The 20,090-nt window shown below is 44.6% G+C and overlaps 2 protein-coding genes and 1 long non-coding RNA gene across 3 annotated transcripts in view; 2 read left to right on the top strand and 1 right to left on the bottom strand.

Moving 5' to 3' along the window:
* Positions 1 to 20,090, bottom strand: part of LOC309334973 (tubulin alpha-1A chain) — a 94,873-nt gene that overhangs the window by 59,070 nt on the left and 15,713 nt on the right. The gene's annotated exons all lie outside the window — the stretch shown is intronic.
* Positions 1 to 20,090, top strand: part of LOC309335146 — a 101,805-nt gene that overhangs the window by 80,067 nt on the left and 1,648 nt on the right. The gene's annotated exons all lie outside the window — the stretch shown is intronic.
* LOC309334977 (tubulin alpha-1C chain) lies at positions 147 to 13,090 on the top strand. Its single transcript, XM_081849816.1, has 4 exons — positions 147 to 300; positions 9,989 to 10,211; positions 11,289 to 11,437; positions 12,010 to 13,090. Exons 1-4 carry the CDS (start codon positions 298 to 300, stop codon positions 12,982 to 12,984), a joined length of 1,350 nt encoding a protein of 449 aa, XP_081705942.1. The 5' UTR covers positions 147 to 297; the 3' UTR covers positions 12,985 to 13,090.

Here is a 20,090-nt window from a genome sequence, read left to right as displayed (position 1 = left end):
TGGGTTCGACTTCTGCGCTCGCTCGTTGTGCCAATCAGGGGTCAGAGCGGGGGCGGTGCGCCTCCCTCTCTCCCCTTCTGTTCCAGCCACGAAGCCCCGCCCCCGTTGCCTACGTCACTCACGCCTTATAAAAGTAAAAGCCCCCGCCCCCGCCCAAGTGCTAAAGTTGGGAAGAAGTTTTTGCTCACTGGCGACTCCCTGAACGGGTCGATTCGTGAGAAAGGCGGAGCTCATCCCGTTTCTCAGCCTTCTCTTTCTCCTTTATCTGTTTGGTCTCTATCCTGCCTGCCGGGAAACATGGTAAGTCGTGGGTCGGATGCTCCTGTAGCCTCACCTCGGCTTCGGTTCTGGGGATTTTGGTGCCTTGGGAAAGGGAAAACAAGGCTGGTTAAAGCGCCATGCGTGTTTCCTCGTGGGTCTTGGGAAGGCGCGCAGGACTGTGTCCCGGGAGTGTCAGCTGGGCCCGTGGGTGCCATGCAGCGTGCACAGCCCTGGCCCCGAAGTTTGTGGGTGCCTGGCCCCTTCGTGGGGAATTTTGTGGGTGCTCGGGCACTCCAGGGCGTTGGCACCGTGTCCTGCGCGTGTTGGCAGCCAGCTGGGTCTCCCGGAACACGTGTGTAGCAGGTAAGCCGGTCATGGGTGCGGCTGAAGGGCGCCAGGTTGAGATCTCGTGTGCATGGGGTGGGGTGGCGTCGAGTCGCCCTTCCCTTCCACTCGGGAGATGGCCCCTGGCTAGTCTTTCCTGGGCATCGGCTGCGCTGGAGCGTTTCTCTGACTCCTGCGATGGGGCGCAGCGCTTAGGGAAGCAAAAAAAAAAAAATCGAGGGAAGAGCACTTGCGTGCAGGACGTGCTACTCGTAACGCGCAGACACGTGTCTGCTGGGCTGATGTCTTGAGGAGCCGCATCCAGGCTCTTTCCCGCAGGCCAGGGGTGGGGTGAGCAAAATAATGCTCTGAGGTTTAGGTATGTGGGCAGGATGCGCAGCTCTGTTCCCAGCTTCCTCATGTATTATAATAATAATAATAATAATAATAATAATAATAATAATAATAGACATCCACTCCCACCCAATGGGCGAACCCGGCTCTGGGGAACTTTTCTGAATCTCGATTTAGCTGACATGAGGTGCCTTCTCTGCCTGAGTCAGGCGCTGGATACTGATAATCCTGGGGGAGAGGGCTTGGAGTGTATTTGTTGCTCTCTTGCAGCTCTGTAGAGCCTGGTAGGAGATAAGCCAGAAGCAGGATTCATGGGTAGTCAAGGAGCAACAAGACAGGCCCAGGAGGATAATAGTATGTGCGAGAAACAGGGAGGGGTTGCTAGAAGCCTTCCTTTACTCATTCTGAGAAATGGGTCTCCGTGGATCTGCAAATAAGCTCTTTCCCAAATCCTCCAGACTGTGCGGTTATCTTGCATTTGCAATGCTCAGCGGCAGGACGTGACCCTCTTAAGCTCAGAATGACAGCTTCCTGGCACCATCTCCCTTCTTGACTTTGGACACGGCATGCTAAGACGCTTAACGCATCAGGGTTCAAAAGATCTACACAAGCAGGGTGCCGAGAATGTGGTGGAAGAGGCCTGTCGAAGAACCAAACTTGTGCTTGCTTATTTTGGCTATTGGTTAAAAGAAGGAAGTGCTGTTAACCAGAGAGCTTCTCCAAATCACAGCTCTCTAAAAACCGCTCTGTTTCCAAATGCCCATTGCAAAAGTGCCAGCCTAAGCTGTTTGGGTAAGACTTAAAAGGCAAGCTCCTTTGAGCTTGGGTAGCATCTTGAAAGCGAAAGTGGCCAAGTTTGGACTTGCCAGCTGCTCTTGCAAAGAGATGCCCTAAACGGCCTCAGCCCAGTATACCTGAAGGAGCGTCTCCACCCCCTTCGTACAGCCCGGACACTGAGGTCCAGCACTGAGGGCCTTCTGGCGGTTCCCTCACTGTGAGAAGCAAAGCTACAGGAAACCAGGCAGAGGGCCTTCTCGGTAGTGGCGCCCACCCTGTGGAACGCCCTCCTATCATATGTCAAAGAGATAAACAACTACCTGGCATTTAGAAAACTTCAGGGAAGTTTTTAATGTGTGACATTTTGATGTATTTTTAATCTTTGTTGGAAGCCGCCCAGAGTGGCTGGGGAAACCCAGCCAGATGGGTGGGGTACAAATAATAAATTATTATTCTAAGGGGCTTTCTGCGGCATTGCATGATGCCCAGCTGCTGGTGAAAAGGACGAAACTTCTTTTAACATGTGCTGGAAGATGTGGCACGTACAGCCAGAGTCAAGTAAGGACAATGGAAGGTAGAATTTTTATAATCGAAAAGCACTCAAGATGCAGTTGCAGCGTCAATAAAAAATGTATGAGGCTGCTCAGCAAGTAGTTATTTATTTACTTCATAAAGTTTATATACGTCTGAAGCAGGGATGCCAACTTCAATAAAATATTCGGGGTGGGGGCAGGTAAGCCCCACCCTGCTTTGGATCTGTCGTGTGGGTAGCCTTCTCTTCTGTTTTCAGCTGTTGCTGAATACTGCCTCCACTGCAAACAACCAGCTACAGCAAGCCTAATCTAGTCAGGAATTCAAAATAGTTGGTTTCGAAACATCTACCCATTAGCATCTAGATTAGAAGATGGGCACTCCTGAGGAAGCAAGCATTACAGACTAGGAACCACGACTCCCTTGAACTCGAGCTCCCCTATAATATTCAGGCCTTGCCTTTTTTCTTTTTTTATCAAGGGAAGAGCTCTGAGCAGAGGGCCTGCATTGTGGCTGTTACAGTCGGGCATCTCCCTGTGCATATTATTAAAAGAATGGAAGCAGAACAGGCTCAAATTGAAGGTGCCATAAATGTAACACAGTTAATCTTAGAATATAGTTGATGGCAGGGATAGCCATTAATGTAATAAATAAATTATAGCATTTGTTTGTGAGTGGGTGTTATTGGTTTTTTTTGGTCATTTGTTTATTTTTAATTTTTTATTTCAATACATTTCCAAAGTTTACAAAAAACAGTAAATAAAAGATACGTAAGATAGCAACACAAAAGGATATAATGCGAAACATTGAAAAAAGATTTAAAAAACTCAGCTTGCGAACAGAAAAAACGGGGGAAAACAAGACAGAAAAATCTTTGTCAACAACATTATTTAAGGAGTACAAACCATAACTTGAATAATCCATACACAAAATTAAAAGAAGAAATTACCTTCATATTAGTTTGAGTCCCTTATTAGTTTTATTGATTTCCCACTATCTCTTTGCTGTTTCAACTCAGTTATTACATTTAAATAGTCTGTAATTAATTGTTTGTCCAGATATGATGGGAAAATTTCTCTTTCTGTGAAATTAGACTAAACACAACCAAGTGTCGTTTTAGGAGGTTTTTTTTGTCATTTATATGTATTTTGTGTTTTCCTTTTGTATCTTTCTGCTGTAAACTGCCCTGTGATCTTCAGATGAAGGGCAGTATATGAATTTAATAAAGAAAAAGAAATATACAAATATCCAATAAAGTGTATTTTGGAGTCCAGATGGGTTACTGGGTGACTCACCTGTTTCCATCAGCTCCAGCCAGCAAGGCCATTCATCATGGATGGGAGTTGCACTCCAGTGATATTGGGATATGTTAGGTATTTATTTATTTATTGAATTTATATACCGCCGTATACACGGAGGTCTCAGGGCAGTTCACAGAACAAAATAAAAAATGTAAAACCACAGAATATATAATCAAAATAAAAATAACAACCCAATAACCCCCTCCCACCCAAAAACCCACATTTTAAAAGGGCAAAGGATGTCAATCAAATAAATCAAAGGCCTGGTTAAAAAGGAACGTTTTATGAAGGTGCCAGGTGAACTTCCCTGGGGAGAGCATTCCACAAATGGGGAGCCACTGCGGAGAAGGTCTGTTCTTGTGTTGCCACCCTCTAGATCAGCAGTTCTCAACCTGTGGGTGCCCAGATGTTTTTGAACTACAACTCCCATCACGCCTAGCTAACAAGGCCAGAGTTCAGGGATGATGGGAGTTGTAGTCCAACAACATCTGGGGACCTGCAGGTTGAGAATTGCTGCTCTAGATCATGGGTAGGCAAACTAAGGCCCAGGGGCTGGATCCGGCCCAGTCACCTTCTCAATCCGGCCTGCGGATGGTCTGGAAATCAGTGTGTTTTTACATTAGTAGAATGTGTCCTTTTATTTAAAATGCATCTCTGGGTTATTTGTGGGGGAATAGGAATTTGTTCTCCCCCCCCCCTCAAAATATAGTCTGGTCCCCCACAAGGTCTGAGGGACAGTGGACCGGCCCCCTGCTGAAAAAGTTTGCTGACCCCTGCTCTAGATCTCTCGAGGAGGCATACAAAGAAGGGCCTCAGAAGATGATCTCAGGTCCAGGTAGGTTCATATGGAAAGAGGCGGGCCTTGAGGTATTGTGGTCCTGAGCCATTTAAGGCTTTATAGGTCGAAACCAGCACTTTGAATTGGGCCCAGAATCTCATTGGTAGCCAGTGCAGTCGGACCAGGATCAGTGTAATATGCTACCACAGGACTAGACTATTCAAGCACTGTAAAGGTAAAGGTAAAGGTATAGGTAAAGGGCCCCTGACCGTTAAGTCCAGTTGCAGACGACTCTGAGGTTGCGGCACTCATCTTGCTTTACTGGCCGAGGGATCCGGTGTTTGTCCGCAGACAGCTTCCAAGTCATGTGGCCAGCATGACTAAGCTGCTTCTGGCGAACCAGAGCAGCGCATGGAAACGCCGTTTACCTTCCCGCCGGAGTGGTACCTATTTATCTACTTGCACTTTGACATGCTTTCGAACTGCTAGGTTGGCAGGAGCAGGGACCGAGCAATGGGAGCTCACCCCGTCGCAGGGATTCGAACCGCTGACCTTCTGATCGGCAAGTCCTAGGCTCTGTGGTTTAGAGCACAGCGCCACCTGCGTCCCTTCAAGCACTGTAGGAATGTCTAAAGAGACTTCCTGGTGCTGCACTTGAGGAAATGAGTCTTGGAAATTGGAGCTCTTAAGGTCTGGTGAGCTAGTCCAAAACAGAGTACAATTTGCTCCTCATCTTCCTCTCCGCGGTCCACGCTGGTTTCCAAAAATCACCAGATTCCAAATCTCCATTGCCGACTAATGACCTGCAGCCACATCCCCTTGTTAGTGTTTTTTTGTGTGTGCCCCCATTACTATGCTAGAAGCCATTTTATCTTTGGCTTCTTATCTTATTGTAAAGGTAAAGGGACCCCTGACCATTAGGTCCAGTCATGGACGACCCTGAGGTTGCGGTGCTCATCTGGCTTTACTGGCCGAGGGAGCCGGCGTACAGCTTCCGGGTCATGTGGCCAGCATGACTAAGCCGCTTCTGGCGAACCAGAGCAGCGCACGGAAATGCCGTTTACCTTCCCGCTGGAGTGGTACCTATTTATCTACTTGCACTTTGACGTGCTTTCGAACTGCTAGGTTGGCAGGAGCAGGGACCGAGCAACGGGAGCTCACCCCGTTGCGGGGATTCAAACCGCTGACCTTCTGATCGGCAAGTCCCAGGCTCTGTGGTTTAACCCACAGCTCCACCTGCGTCCCTCTTATCTTATTATAGGACTAGTTAAACAACTATCTCCACGGCTGTTTCTGCTAGGGACTCCTCTGTATTAAGGGGTCTGCACTTTTAACCATTGCTGAGACCTACCCAGCCATAGTTTCCAAATGCCTGGGATGTTCAGTGACATAGCAACAACTTAGCCTGGCCTTTTGTTGAGCTGCAAACACTTCGCTACTCTAGGGATGTACATGAATGATCCGAACAAGTAATGAGATTTCAAAGCTGCCCATGTAAAATATGTGAACAATGGACTTCCAACAACTAGCAGCTGAGATATATGAAGGACTAGGGCATTGCCCTGAGAGATTCAGGGCAAATCCCAAGGCATAAATTTGCTTGCAATTGCACATGCCAATTGTTATTCATAAATAGATGCAAGTTTTTGTTTGGGGGCAAATTAAGATCACAGGTTACTGCATGGTGCTGTGAAGCATGCCCAGCAGTCTCAAAGTCCAAACAGTTTAAAATTAAGATTTTAGACAGGTTGGGGAAGGGGCAGAAGATGGGGGGGGCAGTGCAGAAGGGCTGGAACTTAGGCCTACCCCTGACAATACACTTAAAGGGACCATAGGAGTCTTGTAAACATAATTCTATCTGGAGACACTCCAGTGTACTCTTTGATCAGGACAGTCACTTGTTCATTCATCTCTGTGTCTGCATATTCGAGTAGTGGTGTCTAAGAAGGGGCAAGACTGTTGCAACTGTATACAGCGGTACCTCGGTCTACGAACAGCCCTGTTCACGAACTATTGGGTAAACGATCTCTGCAAAACCGGAAGTACAGTGGTACCTCTGGTTATGAACTTAATTCGTTCTGGAGGTCTGTTCTTAACCTAAAACCGTTCTTAACCTGAGCTACCACTTTAGCTAATGGGGCCTGCCGCCGCTGCTCGATTTCTGTTCTTATCCTGAAGCAAAATTCTTAACCTGAGGTACTACTTCCGGGTTAGCAGAATCTGCAACCGGAAGTGTTTGTAACCTGAGGTGTCTGTAACCCAAGGTACCACTGTAGGTGTTCTGGTTAGCAAACTTTGCCATGGAAGCCAAACGGTGGAAGGGCACCGGTGGCGGGATGCCTCAGTAGGGAAAGCTCACCTCGGTTTAAGAACACTTTGGTTTATGAATGGACTTCCAGAACAGATTAAGTTCATCAACTGAGGTACCACTGTATTAGGTTTCATGCTTCCAGGCACTGCTTGTTCACTTGACCAGTCTTTTCTACAAGGAAATGCCTACTACATGGAAGTTTGATATATAAATGCAAACATCTTGTTCCTCCTTAAGCAGCACCAGCCTAGTTGAAGAATATCAGGCAGGGAGACAGATTATAATGGACAGAGTACCTTCAATAAGTACAGACTCTCCATATGCATTACAGTGGTACCTCAGGTTACATACGCTTCAGGTTACAGACTCCGCTAACCCAGAAATAGTACCTCAGGTTAAGAACTTTGCTTCAGGATGAGAACAGAAATCATGCTCCGGCGGTGCGGCAACAGCGGGAGGCCCCATTAGCTAAAGTGGTGCTTCAGGTTAAGAACAGTTTCAGGTTAAGAATGGACCTCTGGAACGAATTAAGTACCTAACCTGAGGTACCACTGTACTGGCTAGAACAGGGGCTAGCAAACTTCTTCAGCAGGGGGCCAGTCCACTGTCCCTCAGACCTTGTGGGGGGGGGGCTGGACTATATTTTTGGGGAGAAAAGAACAAATTCCTATGCCCCACAAATAACCCAGAGATGCATTTTAAATAAAAGCACACATTCTACTCATGTAAAAACACGCTGATTCCCGGACCATCCGCAGGCCAGATTTAGAAGGTGATTGGGCTGGATCCGGCCCCCGGGCCTTAGTTTGCCTACCCATGGGCTAGAACGTTACTTATGAACCTTCTAAGCTTTTAAGGCCGGGAAATAGAGGCACATTGTCTTCAAACAAGGACAGAATGCAAAGCATGTTCTGCTTTGCATGAACAATTCACAAATTGCTACCATAGTTGAATTTCCTTTGACCTATCCATTTTGTTTCTCACACTGGCTACACAATCCTACTTAATGTCTCCTTGAGTGACGTCCACTGCATTCCTCTGGAGTTAAAACTGCCATCTTGTGCATATTTACATGGGATTATTAAGCGAGAAGGATTCCAGGATAAGGGTTAGTATAGCCTTGAAATTCTTGTCTTCAGCAAAAGCACAGAATGCCTCTGATAAGTTCTTTTTCTTTTAAACAATCTGTTGCAAAAACTTTACTGCTGGTTGTCTTGAGGTTTGTACCTTTCCCTTGAAAGACCAAATATAGACTGTGGATGCTAGTCATATGGGGTCCAAAGGATTAATTGGGGCATACTTACCCCTAAACACAAAGGCCAGCTGTGTAAACTGCTTTGAGGTTCTATGAACCAATTTGATGTGTTTCTTTTAAAAGTCAAGTAGTAGATACATTTTGCTAAAAAATTTTTTTACAAACTGCTGAGCTCATTGAAGTTCTGCTGCCCATTTAAACCTCTAAGTAGGATTAATGTCTTCAAAATGGCCTTCAGAAATGAAATTCACCCTAACCAATTCCTCTGACTAGTTATACCACGAGTCTGTATGGTGAAGAACTCCAGATTTGAGGATTAAAGAATACAGTGTTACCTTGGGTTAAGTACTTAATTCATTCCAGAGGTCCGTTCTTAACCTGAAACTGTTCTTAACCTGAAGCACTACTTTAGCTAATGGGGCCTCCTGCTGCCGCCATGCCACCGTAACACAATTTCTGTTCTCATCCTGAAGCAAAGTTCTTAACCTGAGGTACTATTTCTGGGTTAGCGGAGTCTGTAACCTGAAGCGTATGTAACCTGAAGCATATGTAACCCGAGGTACCACTGTACTTGGAATGAGCACTGCTAATATTGCTCATCCAGTAGACTGCTATTCAGGCACCAAGAAAGGGGCAACATTCTAATCTGGAATGTTTGTGGAGATGGGAAAGTCTTCCTGTTTCAAAGGTGAAAGGCAAGGCATATCAGCTGAAGCTGCAGGAATTCCATTTTGAGTTCTCTTCAGATGGGCAGATGCCGTTAGCTGAAAAAGCTGTTACAAGACATGTATCTGTTACCAATGGTCAAACAGAAGCATAAAGTGAGAACTTAACTCTTCTGAAAATAGGGCTGCCATATTTCTAGGGAGAATTTCCGAGATGTGGTGCTTTGTCCTGGATCTTGGGGGGGAAAGCTCAACAGCTTTGGGGGTTTCCAAAAAAGAAAGAAAGAAAAAGCTCTTTTTTGAAATATGGCAACCCTACTGAAAAGAACTCCAAATATCAACATCTCACTTATTAAAAGAGGAGTGTATTTTTCACATATCCTGTTTCTAAGTCAATGAATTGTGGCTGCCTTTGCTTTCGTGCTGTCGAGTCTTCAGAATATTCTACAAGTCATCAGTAAGCATACAGTTTCTAATAACATGCATTTCAATTCTAAAGGGGCAAGAAGACTTCCTTAATGATAGGGGTTTATGAATGGACTGTTCTGTTGCATGGAAATTACACAACAGCCTGTTAGTAACCAGGACATTATCAGGACTTCTTTTATTGAAATAAAGTTTATTTGGTTTTACAAATATAGAATTATAACAATATAAAATACATATCCATATTTAGAATTTTCCACCTTCCCCTCCATGGGTCCAATTGTTAACCTTTTCAACTGCATATTATTTCATAATCCATATTTTCTATCTCTCCATTTTGTCCGTAATATCTGCCACATTACAAGTAGCAAAAGACCTGACACTTGCAATGTATTTTACACTTGTAACATTATTGGGATTTCAAAGATGGAATTGATGTTGGGGGCGGGGGAATTGATGTCGGTCGGCGCTTTGTCCTGGATCTTAGGCAAGACTGTTGGTGTTTTTGTAAAAAAAACTCAAAACTCAACAACCTTTGGGATGTCCTGGTTTTTACTTTTAGAAAGATGGCAGCCCAACTAAGCAGCTAACTGGCAAAGATTTGCTCAGAAACAGTGGCTAGTGCCTTTGTGAGAACTGCTCTTTCATCTCTGCAGTTCTGGAGGCAAGTCAAACGCCTCCACTTCTGAAGTAGAAGATAAACGAGGCTGCTGCAATTAGCGGCCCAAAGTCACCCTGTGAATTAGTGGATAAGTAGTTACAGGTTGACTTGCACATGAGTTTAAGCTGCTGAAGCGTACCTTGCCCACGGAGGGGAGGGGGGAATGGTTAATGTTTTCTAAGAACAGGTCACGCTTAATTTCACAAACTTGAATTTGCATGGGAACAGGTGGTAATTGATTGACACGTGGGGAAATTGTCAAGTGGTGACCGGTCCTTCAGCCGAAACCTCCCTGAGAGCTGTATTTCTGCTGGAGCTACTACTATAGCTGCTTCTTTTCACAGCGCGAGTGCATCTCTGTCCACGTTGGCCAAGCCGGAGTCCAGATTGGCAATGCCTGCTGGGAGCTCTACTGTCTTGAGCATGGCATCCAGCCTGATGGGCAGATGCCCAGTGACAAGACCATTGGGGGAGGAGACGACTCCTTCAACACTTTCTTCAGTGAGACGGGAGCTGGAAAGCATGTGCCCAGGGCCGTTTTCATAGACTTGGAGCCAACTGTGATTGGTGAGCATACAAACAAGACAGGCTACAGGTGGGGCTGTAGCTTACATACCCTCCAACATTTCTCCAGTGAAAATAAAGGTAAAAAGGTAAAGGGACCCCTGACCATTAGGTCCGGTCGCAACTGACTCTGGGGTTGCAGTGCTCATCTCGCTTTATTGGCCGAGGGAGCCAGTGTTTGTCCGCAGACAGCTTCTGGGTCATGTGGCCAGCATGACTAAGCCGCTTCTGGTGAACCAGAGCAGCGCCGGGAAATGCCATTTACCTTCTTGCCAGAGTGGTACCTATTTATCTACTTGCAGTTTGACACTTCGAACTGCTAGGTTGGCAGGAGCAGGGACCAAGCAATGGGAGCTCACCCCGTCGCGAGGATTCGAAAATAGGGATGTCTAATAATAATAATAATAATAATAATTATAATATAATATAATATAATATAATATAATATAATATAATATAATATAATATAATATAATATAATATAATATTACTTATACCCCGCCCATCTAGTCGGGCCTCCCCAGCCACTCTGATATTGAAAACACAATGAAAGATCAAACATTAAAAACTTCCCTAAACTTCCCTAAACAGGGCTGCCTTCAGATGTCTTCTTCTAAAAGTCAGATAGTTGTTTATTTCCTTGGCATCTGATGGGAGGACATTCCACAGGGCGGGTGCCACTACTGAGAAGGCCCTCTGCCTGGTTCCCTGTAACCTCACATCTCGCAGGCAGGGAACTGCCAGAAGGCCCTCGGAGCTGGACCTCAGTGTCTGGGCTGAACGATAGGGGTGGAGACATTTAAATTACCATGTATTTAAAGCCCATTCTCTTCCCCACCCACAAGAATCATAGCAGCTGTAGTTTCCCCCTCACTGAGCCAACATCCCCAGCACCCTTGACAAACTACAGTTCCCAGGATTCCTTGGGAGAAGTCATGTGCTTTACCTATATGGTGGGCATGCCGCCCAAATCTCCTCAGAAGCCTTAGGCATGTATTTGTCCTGGTGTACAACAAATATGATTCCCCAAGGGCAGATGGTCTTAAATACCATTTCACTCGGGATCACTTCTCTCCACAGATGAGGTGCGCACTGGCACCTACCGCCAGCTCTTCCACCCTGAGCAACTCATCACTGGCAAGGAGGATGCTGCCAACAATTATGCCAGGGGCCACTACACCATCGGCAAGGAGATCATTGACCTGGTCCTTGACAGAATACGGAAGCTGGTGAGTAGATGTCTGCTGCCCGTGGGACTGGGGGAAGGAAGTATTCAGGGGCTACTAAACACAACAGGAAAGACATTTCACAAAAACACCCATTATAAATGGAGAAAGGACATTTCTTTAATATGTTCCTTCTCGTTTCCTCTGTGAGCATGGTTGTAGCAAGAAAAAGCACTGCCCGTGTCAAGAGCCAGCTTTGCGGGAATAGACAAAATCCTTTAAAAGAAGAACAAATGGGGACCCTCCAAAACTAATAATAATAATAATAATAATAATAATAATAATAATAATAATTTATTTGTATCCCACCCTCCCTGGCTGAGGCCGGGCTCAGAGCAGTTAATGTCATAAAAACAGCACAATAAGTGAGGACTGAGAGTCCATAGAATTCTAGATGCTAGAATGAGGAGAAAATGCAAAATCAGAGGGGAGAGAGGAATGGAATAGCAAAGGGGGATCCTGAAACACCCCCCCCCACTCCTCCCACTGCAATGTTTTGTTGCAGGTTTCACTTTATGTTAAAGCTGAATTAAACTTTTGAGCTGGGGTCTTTTAAACCTCTCTCGTTCCAACAGGCCGACCAGTGCACAGGTCTCCAGGGCTTCCTGGTCTTCCACAGCTTTGGTGGGGGCACTGGCTCTGGGTTCACCTCCTTGCTGATGGAGCGCCTGTCTGTTGACTATGGCAAGAAGTCCAAGCTAGAGTTCTCCATCTACCCAGCTCCCCAAGTCTCCACAGCTGTCGTCGAGCCCTACAACTCCATCCTGACCACCCACACCACCCTGGAGCACTCCGACTGCGCCTTCATGGTAGACAATGAGGCCATCTATGACATTTGCCGCAGGAACCTGGACATTGAGCGTCCCACTTACACCAACCTCAACCGCCTTATCAGCCAGATTGTGTCCTCCATCACGGCCTCCCTGCGATTTGACGGGGCCCTGAATGTAGACCTCACAGAATTCCAGACCAATCTGGTGCCCTATCCCCGAATCCACTTCCCCCTGGCCACCTACGCCCCAGTCATCTCAGCTGAGAAAGCTTACCATGAACAGCTGACAGTAGCAGAGATCACCAACGCTTGCTTTGAGCCGGCCAACCAGATGGTGAAATGTGACCCACGTCATGGTAAATACATGGCCTGCTGCCTGTTGTACCGTGGGGACGTCGTCCCCAAAGACGTCAATGCTGCTATTGCCACCATCAAGACCAAACGTAGCATCCAGTTTGTGGACTGGTGCCCCACTGGTTTCAAGGTTGGTATCAACTACCAGCCCCCCACGGTGGTCCCCGGGGGCGACCTGGCCAAAGTGCAGCGTGCCGTCTGCATGCTGAGCAACACCACAGCCATTGCTGAGGCCTGGGCTCGCCTGGACCACAAGTTTGACCTGATGTATGCCAAGCGTGCCTTTGTCCACTGGTACGTTGGGGAAGGGATGGAGGAAGGCGAGTTCTCGGAGGCCCGGGAGGACATGGCTGCCCTAGAGAAGGATTACGAGGAGGTTGGGGCAGACAGTGCCGATGGGGATGACGAGGGCGAAGAATACTGATTTCTGTTTGTATCCGTTTGTTTTCTACTTCTCGCTCCTGTCTCCTTCTGGATGCCTTCTGCTGCCCATTGTGTTAGACTCATTAAAAAGAAACATTTGGTTGAAAGCAGTCTTGTTTCTTTCTTTATAGAACAAACCGTGCCCTGTCCTTCTGAGTTGTAGACCTGGGTCCAAGATTCAGCATTGGAGACCATGTGTCTGTGCCCTGTCCTTTAGAGTTGCATAAAGGGTTTGTAGGACTCGGTCCTGCTATAGATGATTTCAGCTGAGAACATGCTTTGTGAATGAGTGGAGCTGGACTGGCCAGGCTCTTAGGGTTGGCAAAGCTTGAATGTCTTTGCACCAGGACAACACAGGCATTTGCTGTGCACTGAAGCATGCAAGGGCACTGACCTATATATTTGCAGCACTTTAGCAATTCTGTTGTAAAATCTTTTCTCCTGCTGGGGCATATGACTCCACTTTCCTGCTTATGGATTTGATACTGAGAAACTTGGCCATTCCATCAACAAGATTCCTCTGGCCTGCTCCAAAGTAACATCTTTAAAATGGTATCAAAGAAATTACAGTGGTACCTCAGGTTACAGACGCCCCAGGTTACAGACTCTGCTAACCCAGAAATATTACCTCAGATTAAGAACTTTGCTTCAGGATGAGAACAGAAATCAGGCGGCGGCAGCAGGAGGCCCCATTAGCTAAAGTGGTGCTTCAAGTTAAGAACAGTTTCAGGTTAAGAACGGACCTCCGGAACAAATTACATTCTTAACTCGAGGTACCACTGTATAAAGGTAAACGTAAAGGGACCTCTGACCATTAGGTCCAGTCATGACCGACTCTGGGGTTGCAGTGCTCATCTCGCTTTATTGGCCAAGGGAGCCGGTGTACAGCTTCCGGGTCATGTGGCCAGCATGACTAAGCCGCTTCTGGCAAACCAGAACAGCGCACGGAAACGCCGTTTACTTTCCCGCTGGAGCTGTACCTATTCATCTACTTGCACTTTGACATGCTTTCGAACTGCTATGTTGGCAGAAGCAGGGACCAAGCAACGGGAGCTCACCCCGTCGCGGGGATTTGAACTGCCGACCTTATGATTGGCAAGTCCTAGGCTCTGTGGTTTAACCCATAGCGCCACCCGCGTCCCACTGTATATTGACTAGCAAAGAGAAATAGGATGGACCTTTGACCTTAGTCCATGTTCTCCTTAACTTTTGACTGGTTACTAAGATTGACCACCCCCAATGCAACAAGCCCCATAGATATTCTTGACCTTTCTTTACATTATGTGGCTTTATGGATTTGTAAGCGTTGCCTTTGTAACGAAATGCACCAGAAGGTCTGCAAACAGATTGCTTGGCCTTCACTGCAATCTTTATTAAATTGGAGGGAGGCGCTACAACTCTCTGTGAAAGGGCAAATTTGAATCTCATTATATCTAGATACACCGGTTTTGCAGCATTTGGGTGGTGGTAAGGTTTGTGATATTTTGACCACCTTTTTGATGGTTCTAACATTTCACCACTGGAGCACACTGGAGCAAATATGGTCATCTGTAAAATTTTATTTTCAGTTTATAAAGGAATTCTATATCCTCCAACCATGCTGATGAAGAATTCTACGAAACAGTAGTCAATATCCGGAATCACTGTTCAGTGTTGGACATCATAATTGCTGAATACACAAAACTTCACAGCTTGTCTTTCATCATACAAAGTTTGGCACCTCGCTTCATTTAAAGATTTTCAGAGACTTTGAGACTAAAGATTTCATTTTGTACTTGTTACGGTTTGAAGCAATTCTGTAAAGATTGTCTATTACATATCTATATGGTCATCGTGTTCCCTAGACATTGCTGACGTTCTCTTTGCAACACAGGGGTTTGTTTGGTTACTCCCCTGGGAGCCTGGCACCTGGGTGTCATGCACCCCTAGCGCCTATGGGTAAGACGGCCCTGGCTGTTTCATAAGGAGGTGCATGGGCAACATGCCATCTCCCCTCCCACTACAGTAGCACATGGGTTTTATTTTGCATGCCTGTTTCGTTCAGTGGAGGTAATAAAGCTGTACACAAGCTCTTTCTGTTGGCAAAGTAAGCCCTGCCAGGGCTACAAGATACAGAACTTAATCTTGGTGAGTAGATGGGAGATAAATCTCAGTCGCTAGCATTTAACTCCCGGGCTATGCCCTGTTGCTATAAAGACACCAGCCACCCTAGAAAGATGTTATTTTTGGCCGAAGATGTTATTTTTGTTTCAGACCCTACAGATCGTGGACAGAGTGGAATGTTTTGGGAAGTGGCAGAAGGATATTTCTAGGTTTGTCTGGCAGGGCAGAAAGCCCCGAATAAAATTTAAAATACTAACTGATGCAAAAGAGAGGGGGGGGTTTGCCCTGCCAGATTTAAGGTTATATTATGAAGCTGCGGCTTTCTGCTGGATGAAAGATTGGTTACTTCTTGAGAACACTGATGTCCTAGATCTGGAAGGGTATAATAACGCTTTTGGATGGCATGCATATTTATGGTACGACAAGGTAAAGGTTCATAAAATGTTTAAAAGCCATATTGTCAGGAAAGCTATATTTATGGTCTGGACAAAAAATAAAGACTTATTAGAAGGTAAGACCCCGAGATGGTTATCACCAGTGGAGGCCAAGGTTCGAAAAAGACCCAATATGGAGGCCGGATGGCCGAAATACTGGGAAATAATAGAAAAAAATGGAGACAACTAGAGGCTGCAGAGCTTTGAAAAATTAAAGAATAGGGTGCAAGACTGGTTTCATTATGCCCAAATTCAAGAGGTTTTTAAGTTGGATAAAAAAATTGGATTCCAGGTGGAAAAATCGAAATTAGAGACAGAACTGTTAGAACCTAAGACCAAGGTACTCTCGAGAATGTATAACTTGCTGCTTAAATGGAACACTCAGGATGAGACAGTCAAATCAGCCATGATAAAATGGGCTCAAGATATTGGATACAACATTATGTTTGAAGACTGGGAAAGGTTATGGACCACTGGAATGAAATTCACGGCATGTAATGCCCTGAAGGAAAATATTATGAAAATGATATATAGGTGGTACATGACCCCAGTTAAACTTGCCAAAATATATCATCGGTCTGATAATAAATGTTGGAAATGTAAGGGGGCTGAAGGGACATTCTTTCACCTTTGGTGGACTTGTCCAAAAGTGAAGGCCTACTGGGAAATGATCTATAATGAGTTAAAAAAGGTGTTTAGGTACACCTTTCCTAAGAAACCAGAGGCCTTCCTCCTGGGCATTGTGGACCAAAAGGTGTTAAAGAAGGATAGAACTTTTTTTATGTATGCAACTACAGCAGCAAGAATACTCATAGCAAAATATTGGAAGATACAAGATCTCCCCACGCTGGAAGAGTGGCAGACGCAATTGATGGACTATATGGAACTGGCTGAAATGACGGGCAGAATCCGAGATTTGGGAGAAGAAACAATGGAAGAGGACTGGAAAAAATTTAAGGACTATTTACAAAAACATTATAAGTTGTATGAATGTTAAGAACCTGCATGATTTGGAAACTCTAGCTCCTGCAACTAGACTGAGAAAACAAAAGACTAAGTTATAAGTAAGAAAAAGCTGAAATTTAAAGTTTTTTTTTCTTTTTATGTATCATTTTAAGGTATAAATGGTTGATAAAAGGAACTTTAGATTTAGAAGTATAATATTTTGAAAGATATAAATAAGGTACGAAATAAGGTAATAATTTGCTGATATGTTTTATTGTAAAGAACGCAGGGTGAGGGAGATGTGGGGAAGTCCAGTTAGTAATGTAAAAATGTATTTGAAAGTTGGATTATTTCTTTTTCTGTTTTTTTTTTGTTTGTTCTTTCTTTTTTTCTTTTCTAAGTCTCTATATTTCTGATCTTGTAAATTGAAAATGCAATAAAAAGTTTATAAAAAAAAATTAAAAAAATAGAAAAACGAATCAAATAAAAATGGGTAAAAGGTGACTCTAGAAAAAGTGGGGAAATGGAGCAAAGAAGATGTGCTGAGATCGGTTCTGAAGGCTGTCTCAGAAGCTGATGACTAACTACATACAGAAGTTGCATATTAGAATGAGAAAGTACAAGTGTTTATTACATGCCGTGATCGAGCTGGAATTAAAACCTGCATTTCCAAAATATGCTTTTGGAGCTGTACACTGCTGCTCTGTAGATTGTACAGCAGTCTTTTCTGTATTGCTACAAAAGTACATCAATGAGTTTGTAGGTTAGGAATGAGGCCTGCAGGACTCCTGAGTGTCAAAACAGTTCTGCTTTATTTTTGTCCTTTGCCAGTAAGCTTCCAGTCTGTCCTTTGCAGCGCTTGTTCTAGCCCCAACAAGCAGTGGAATAAATGGATGGGTGCAGGTTGCTAAGTCTGCAACTCGGAATTTAGCCGCCTCTGCATGAGAAAGCAAGCTCCTGCCAAATGGTTTCTTCCAGACAGCAGGATACTCCAGCAAGGGTGAATCTGAATGGATTACATTAATGACTGCTGCCTCCTTCAGCTTCTGCTGCAGCTGTATCTGCATAAATACAAAAGCATCATTGGACGGACTCCAGTTAGCCATATGTGGGGTTGGCTATGTCTGGTTAGATTATATTTTTAACAGCTGCCTCTTTGCTTGCTCCTTCTTACATCCATCTTCCCTTCCTTTACATAGACTGCAGAGCCTATTTTCCAGGGACAATCCTGGATTTACAGAAGCCGTCCTGGTTTCTGATTTGGTCCTGGAATGTCCCGCTTTTCCTTAAGACGTCCCTATTTTCATTAGAGAAATGTTGGAGTGTATGGAGTTATGCGACCCCCAAGCCAAGGAGATCAGTAACTATACTTTATTGTTTAAAGTTTATATATATATGTTAGAAGGCGCCCAGAGTGGCTGGGGCAACCCAGTCAAATGGGTTAGGTATTATTATTATTATTATTATTATTATTATTGAAGAGGACGTCCTGATTTTCATGAGAGAAATGTTGGAGGCTATGAGATTGGGTAGATGTGTGTTCCAGGCATGACAAAGAAGTAAAATTTCTACCCTAAATGACTCTACCCTAGGATGCAGTCAGTGGGATGCAAGTGTTGTTCAACTCAATGTATACATGAGGGGATAATTGCCCAGGAAGTATAAAAATCACATTTGACTAGACAAAAATGAGGGGTTTAGTAAAAAGGAAGCTGAATGGGGAAATCAAGAGCATTAGATTTCTCCATAAGCTGTTTGGAAAACCATAACATTAGCAGACCCTCCATGTGTCTCTATTTTCCAGGGATAGTTGTGAATTTACAGAAGTGGTTTCTGATTTGATCCTGGAATGTCTCACTTTTCCTTAAAGGTAAAGGACCCCTGACCGTTAAGTCCAGTCGTGGCCGACTCTGGGGTTGCGGTGCTCATCTCGCTTTACTGGCCAAGGGAGCCAGCATACATCTTCTGGGTCATGTGGCCAGCATGACTAAGCCACTTCTGGTGAACCAGAGCAGCGCACGGAAACGCCGTTTACCTTCCCGCTGGAGCGGTACCTATTTATCTACTTGCACTTTGACGTGCTTTCGAACTGCTAGGTTGGCAGGAGCAGGGACCGAACAACGGGAGCTCACCCCATCGCGGGGATTTGAACCACTGACCTCCTGATTGGCAAGCCCTAGGCTCTGTGGTTTTAGGACATCCCTATTTGCATCAGATAAAGATTAGAGGGTATGGAGTTATGCGACCCCTGAGCCAAGGAGATAAATAACTATACAACCTTTAGAAAACATCTGAAAGCAGCCCTGTATAGGGAAGTTTTTTAATGTTTAATGTTTAATTATGCTTTATATATGTTAAATATATATAATATATATTTAACTTTATATATATATATATATATATATATATAACATATGTTGGGGCAGCACAGTCAGATGGGAGGGGTGCAAGTAATAAAATGATTATTATGGAGGAATAGGACATTTTATTTTAATCAGATAAATGTTGGAAGGGATGCAATACAGGTTTTTCCTGAAGAATTTGAAGATTATGCTTAAAACATTGATGCTGCTAGTCTCCTCCTCTTTCTGGTGGATATATTTATTCCTTCCATGTTCCTGATGTAGCACTTCACACGCTCTTTCTTCCCTGGCTGGGGTGGGGCTCAGGTGCCAAAAAGTATTGGACCAGCCCTGGGCTGAACGGATAACTTGCCTCTGTCTTCACTGGGAGATGTAGGGCTGATCCTTAGCCTAACTTTCTCATGGAGGGAATTTGAGGAATGAAGGCATGGACGAAAGGTGGAGGCCAACCACTGATCACATTTGTACAATTACGTACATTGGTAGGATTGACATAAAACTTGTAGTAAAAATTTGAACTATGGATTGACAAAGGATTTATGAGAATGGAATTATAAAAGAGGTGCAGAGGGGGAAATCATTATATTAAAGTCCACATTGGGGGGGAGGAAGTCAAAAGGGATTATATGTCTATGTATTTAATTTGTTTGATAATGTAAAATAGAAAATTCAAAAATAAAATTTATTGTTTTAAAAATGTTTTAAAAATTTAAAAGCTATTTTTTAAGGAAAATTGGCAAAAATAACACTGCTGATATCAGTTGCCATAGGTCGATTTTCCTTGACATTTAGCAGATTTCCACCAGGACACTGCTTTCGACTAAAGTATTCCAGGTTTGTCCAATAAATGCAAATGAACCGTTCATCTGTAGCTGGACAAAAGATACCATTTTAAACAATGTGTGTCAGATGGGATGTGTACACTATGGCAGAGATCAGATCCAATTATTTCAGGGTTTGAGTGTGGAAATGCTAAGCAAACTACAAATGCCTAATGCAGACTTCCTCAACCTTGGCCCTCCATATGTTTTTGGCCTACAACTCCCATGATCCCTAGCTAACAGGACCAGTGGTCAGGGAGGATGGGAATTGTAGTCTCAAAACATCTGGAGGGCCGAGGTTGAGGAAGCCTGAGTTAGATGGAGAAGGCGAGGATGACGAGTTATTGGAAAACACTGGAGAAGAAGTAGTGAGAGCAGAACATTGACACAAGGCTGAATCAGGAGAAACTTGAGGCAAACAAGGGGAGGGCATAACTACCA

The sequence above is a fragment of the Podarcis erhardii genome, assembly GCF_964252035.2.
Source record: "Podarcis erhardii genome assembly, chromosome: 2".
Taxonomy (NCBI): domain Eukaryota; kingdom Metazoa; phylum Chordata; class Lepidosauria; order Squamata; family Lacertidae; genus Podarcis; species Podarcis erhardii.
The sequence above is the reverse complement of the archived record's forward strand: the minus strand, read 5'-3'. Positions and strand labels throughout refer to the sequence as shown.

What these genes read in the sequence shown, in the direction of transcription:
- LOC309334977 (XM_081849816.1), top strand. An exon ending in CTTGGAGCCAACTGTGATTG is followed by an intron (nt 10,212 to 11,288) that starts GTGAGCATACAA and finishes TTCTCTCCACAG; the next exon opens with ATGAGGTGCGCACTGGCACC. An exon ending in TTGACAGAATACGGAAGCTG is followed by an intron (nt 11,438 to 12,009) that starts GTGAGTAGATGT and finishes TCGTTCCAACAG; the next exon opens with GCCGACCAGTGCACAGGTCT.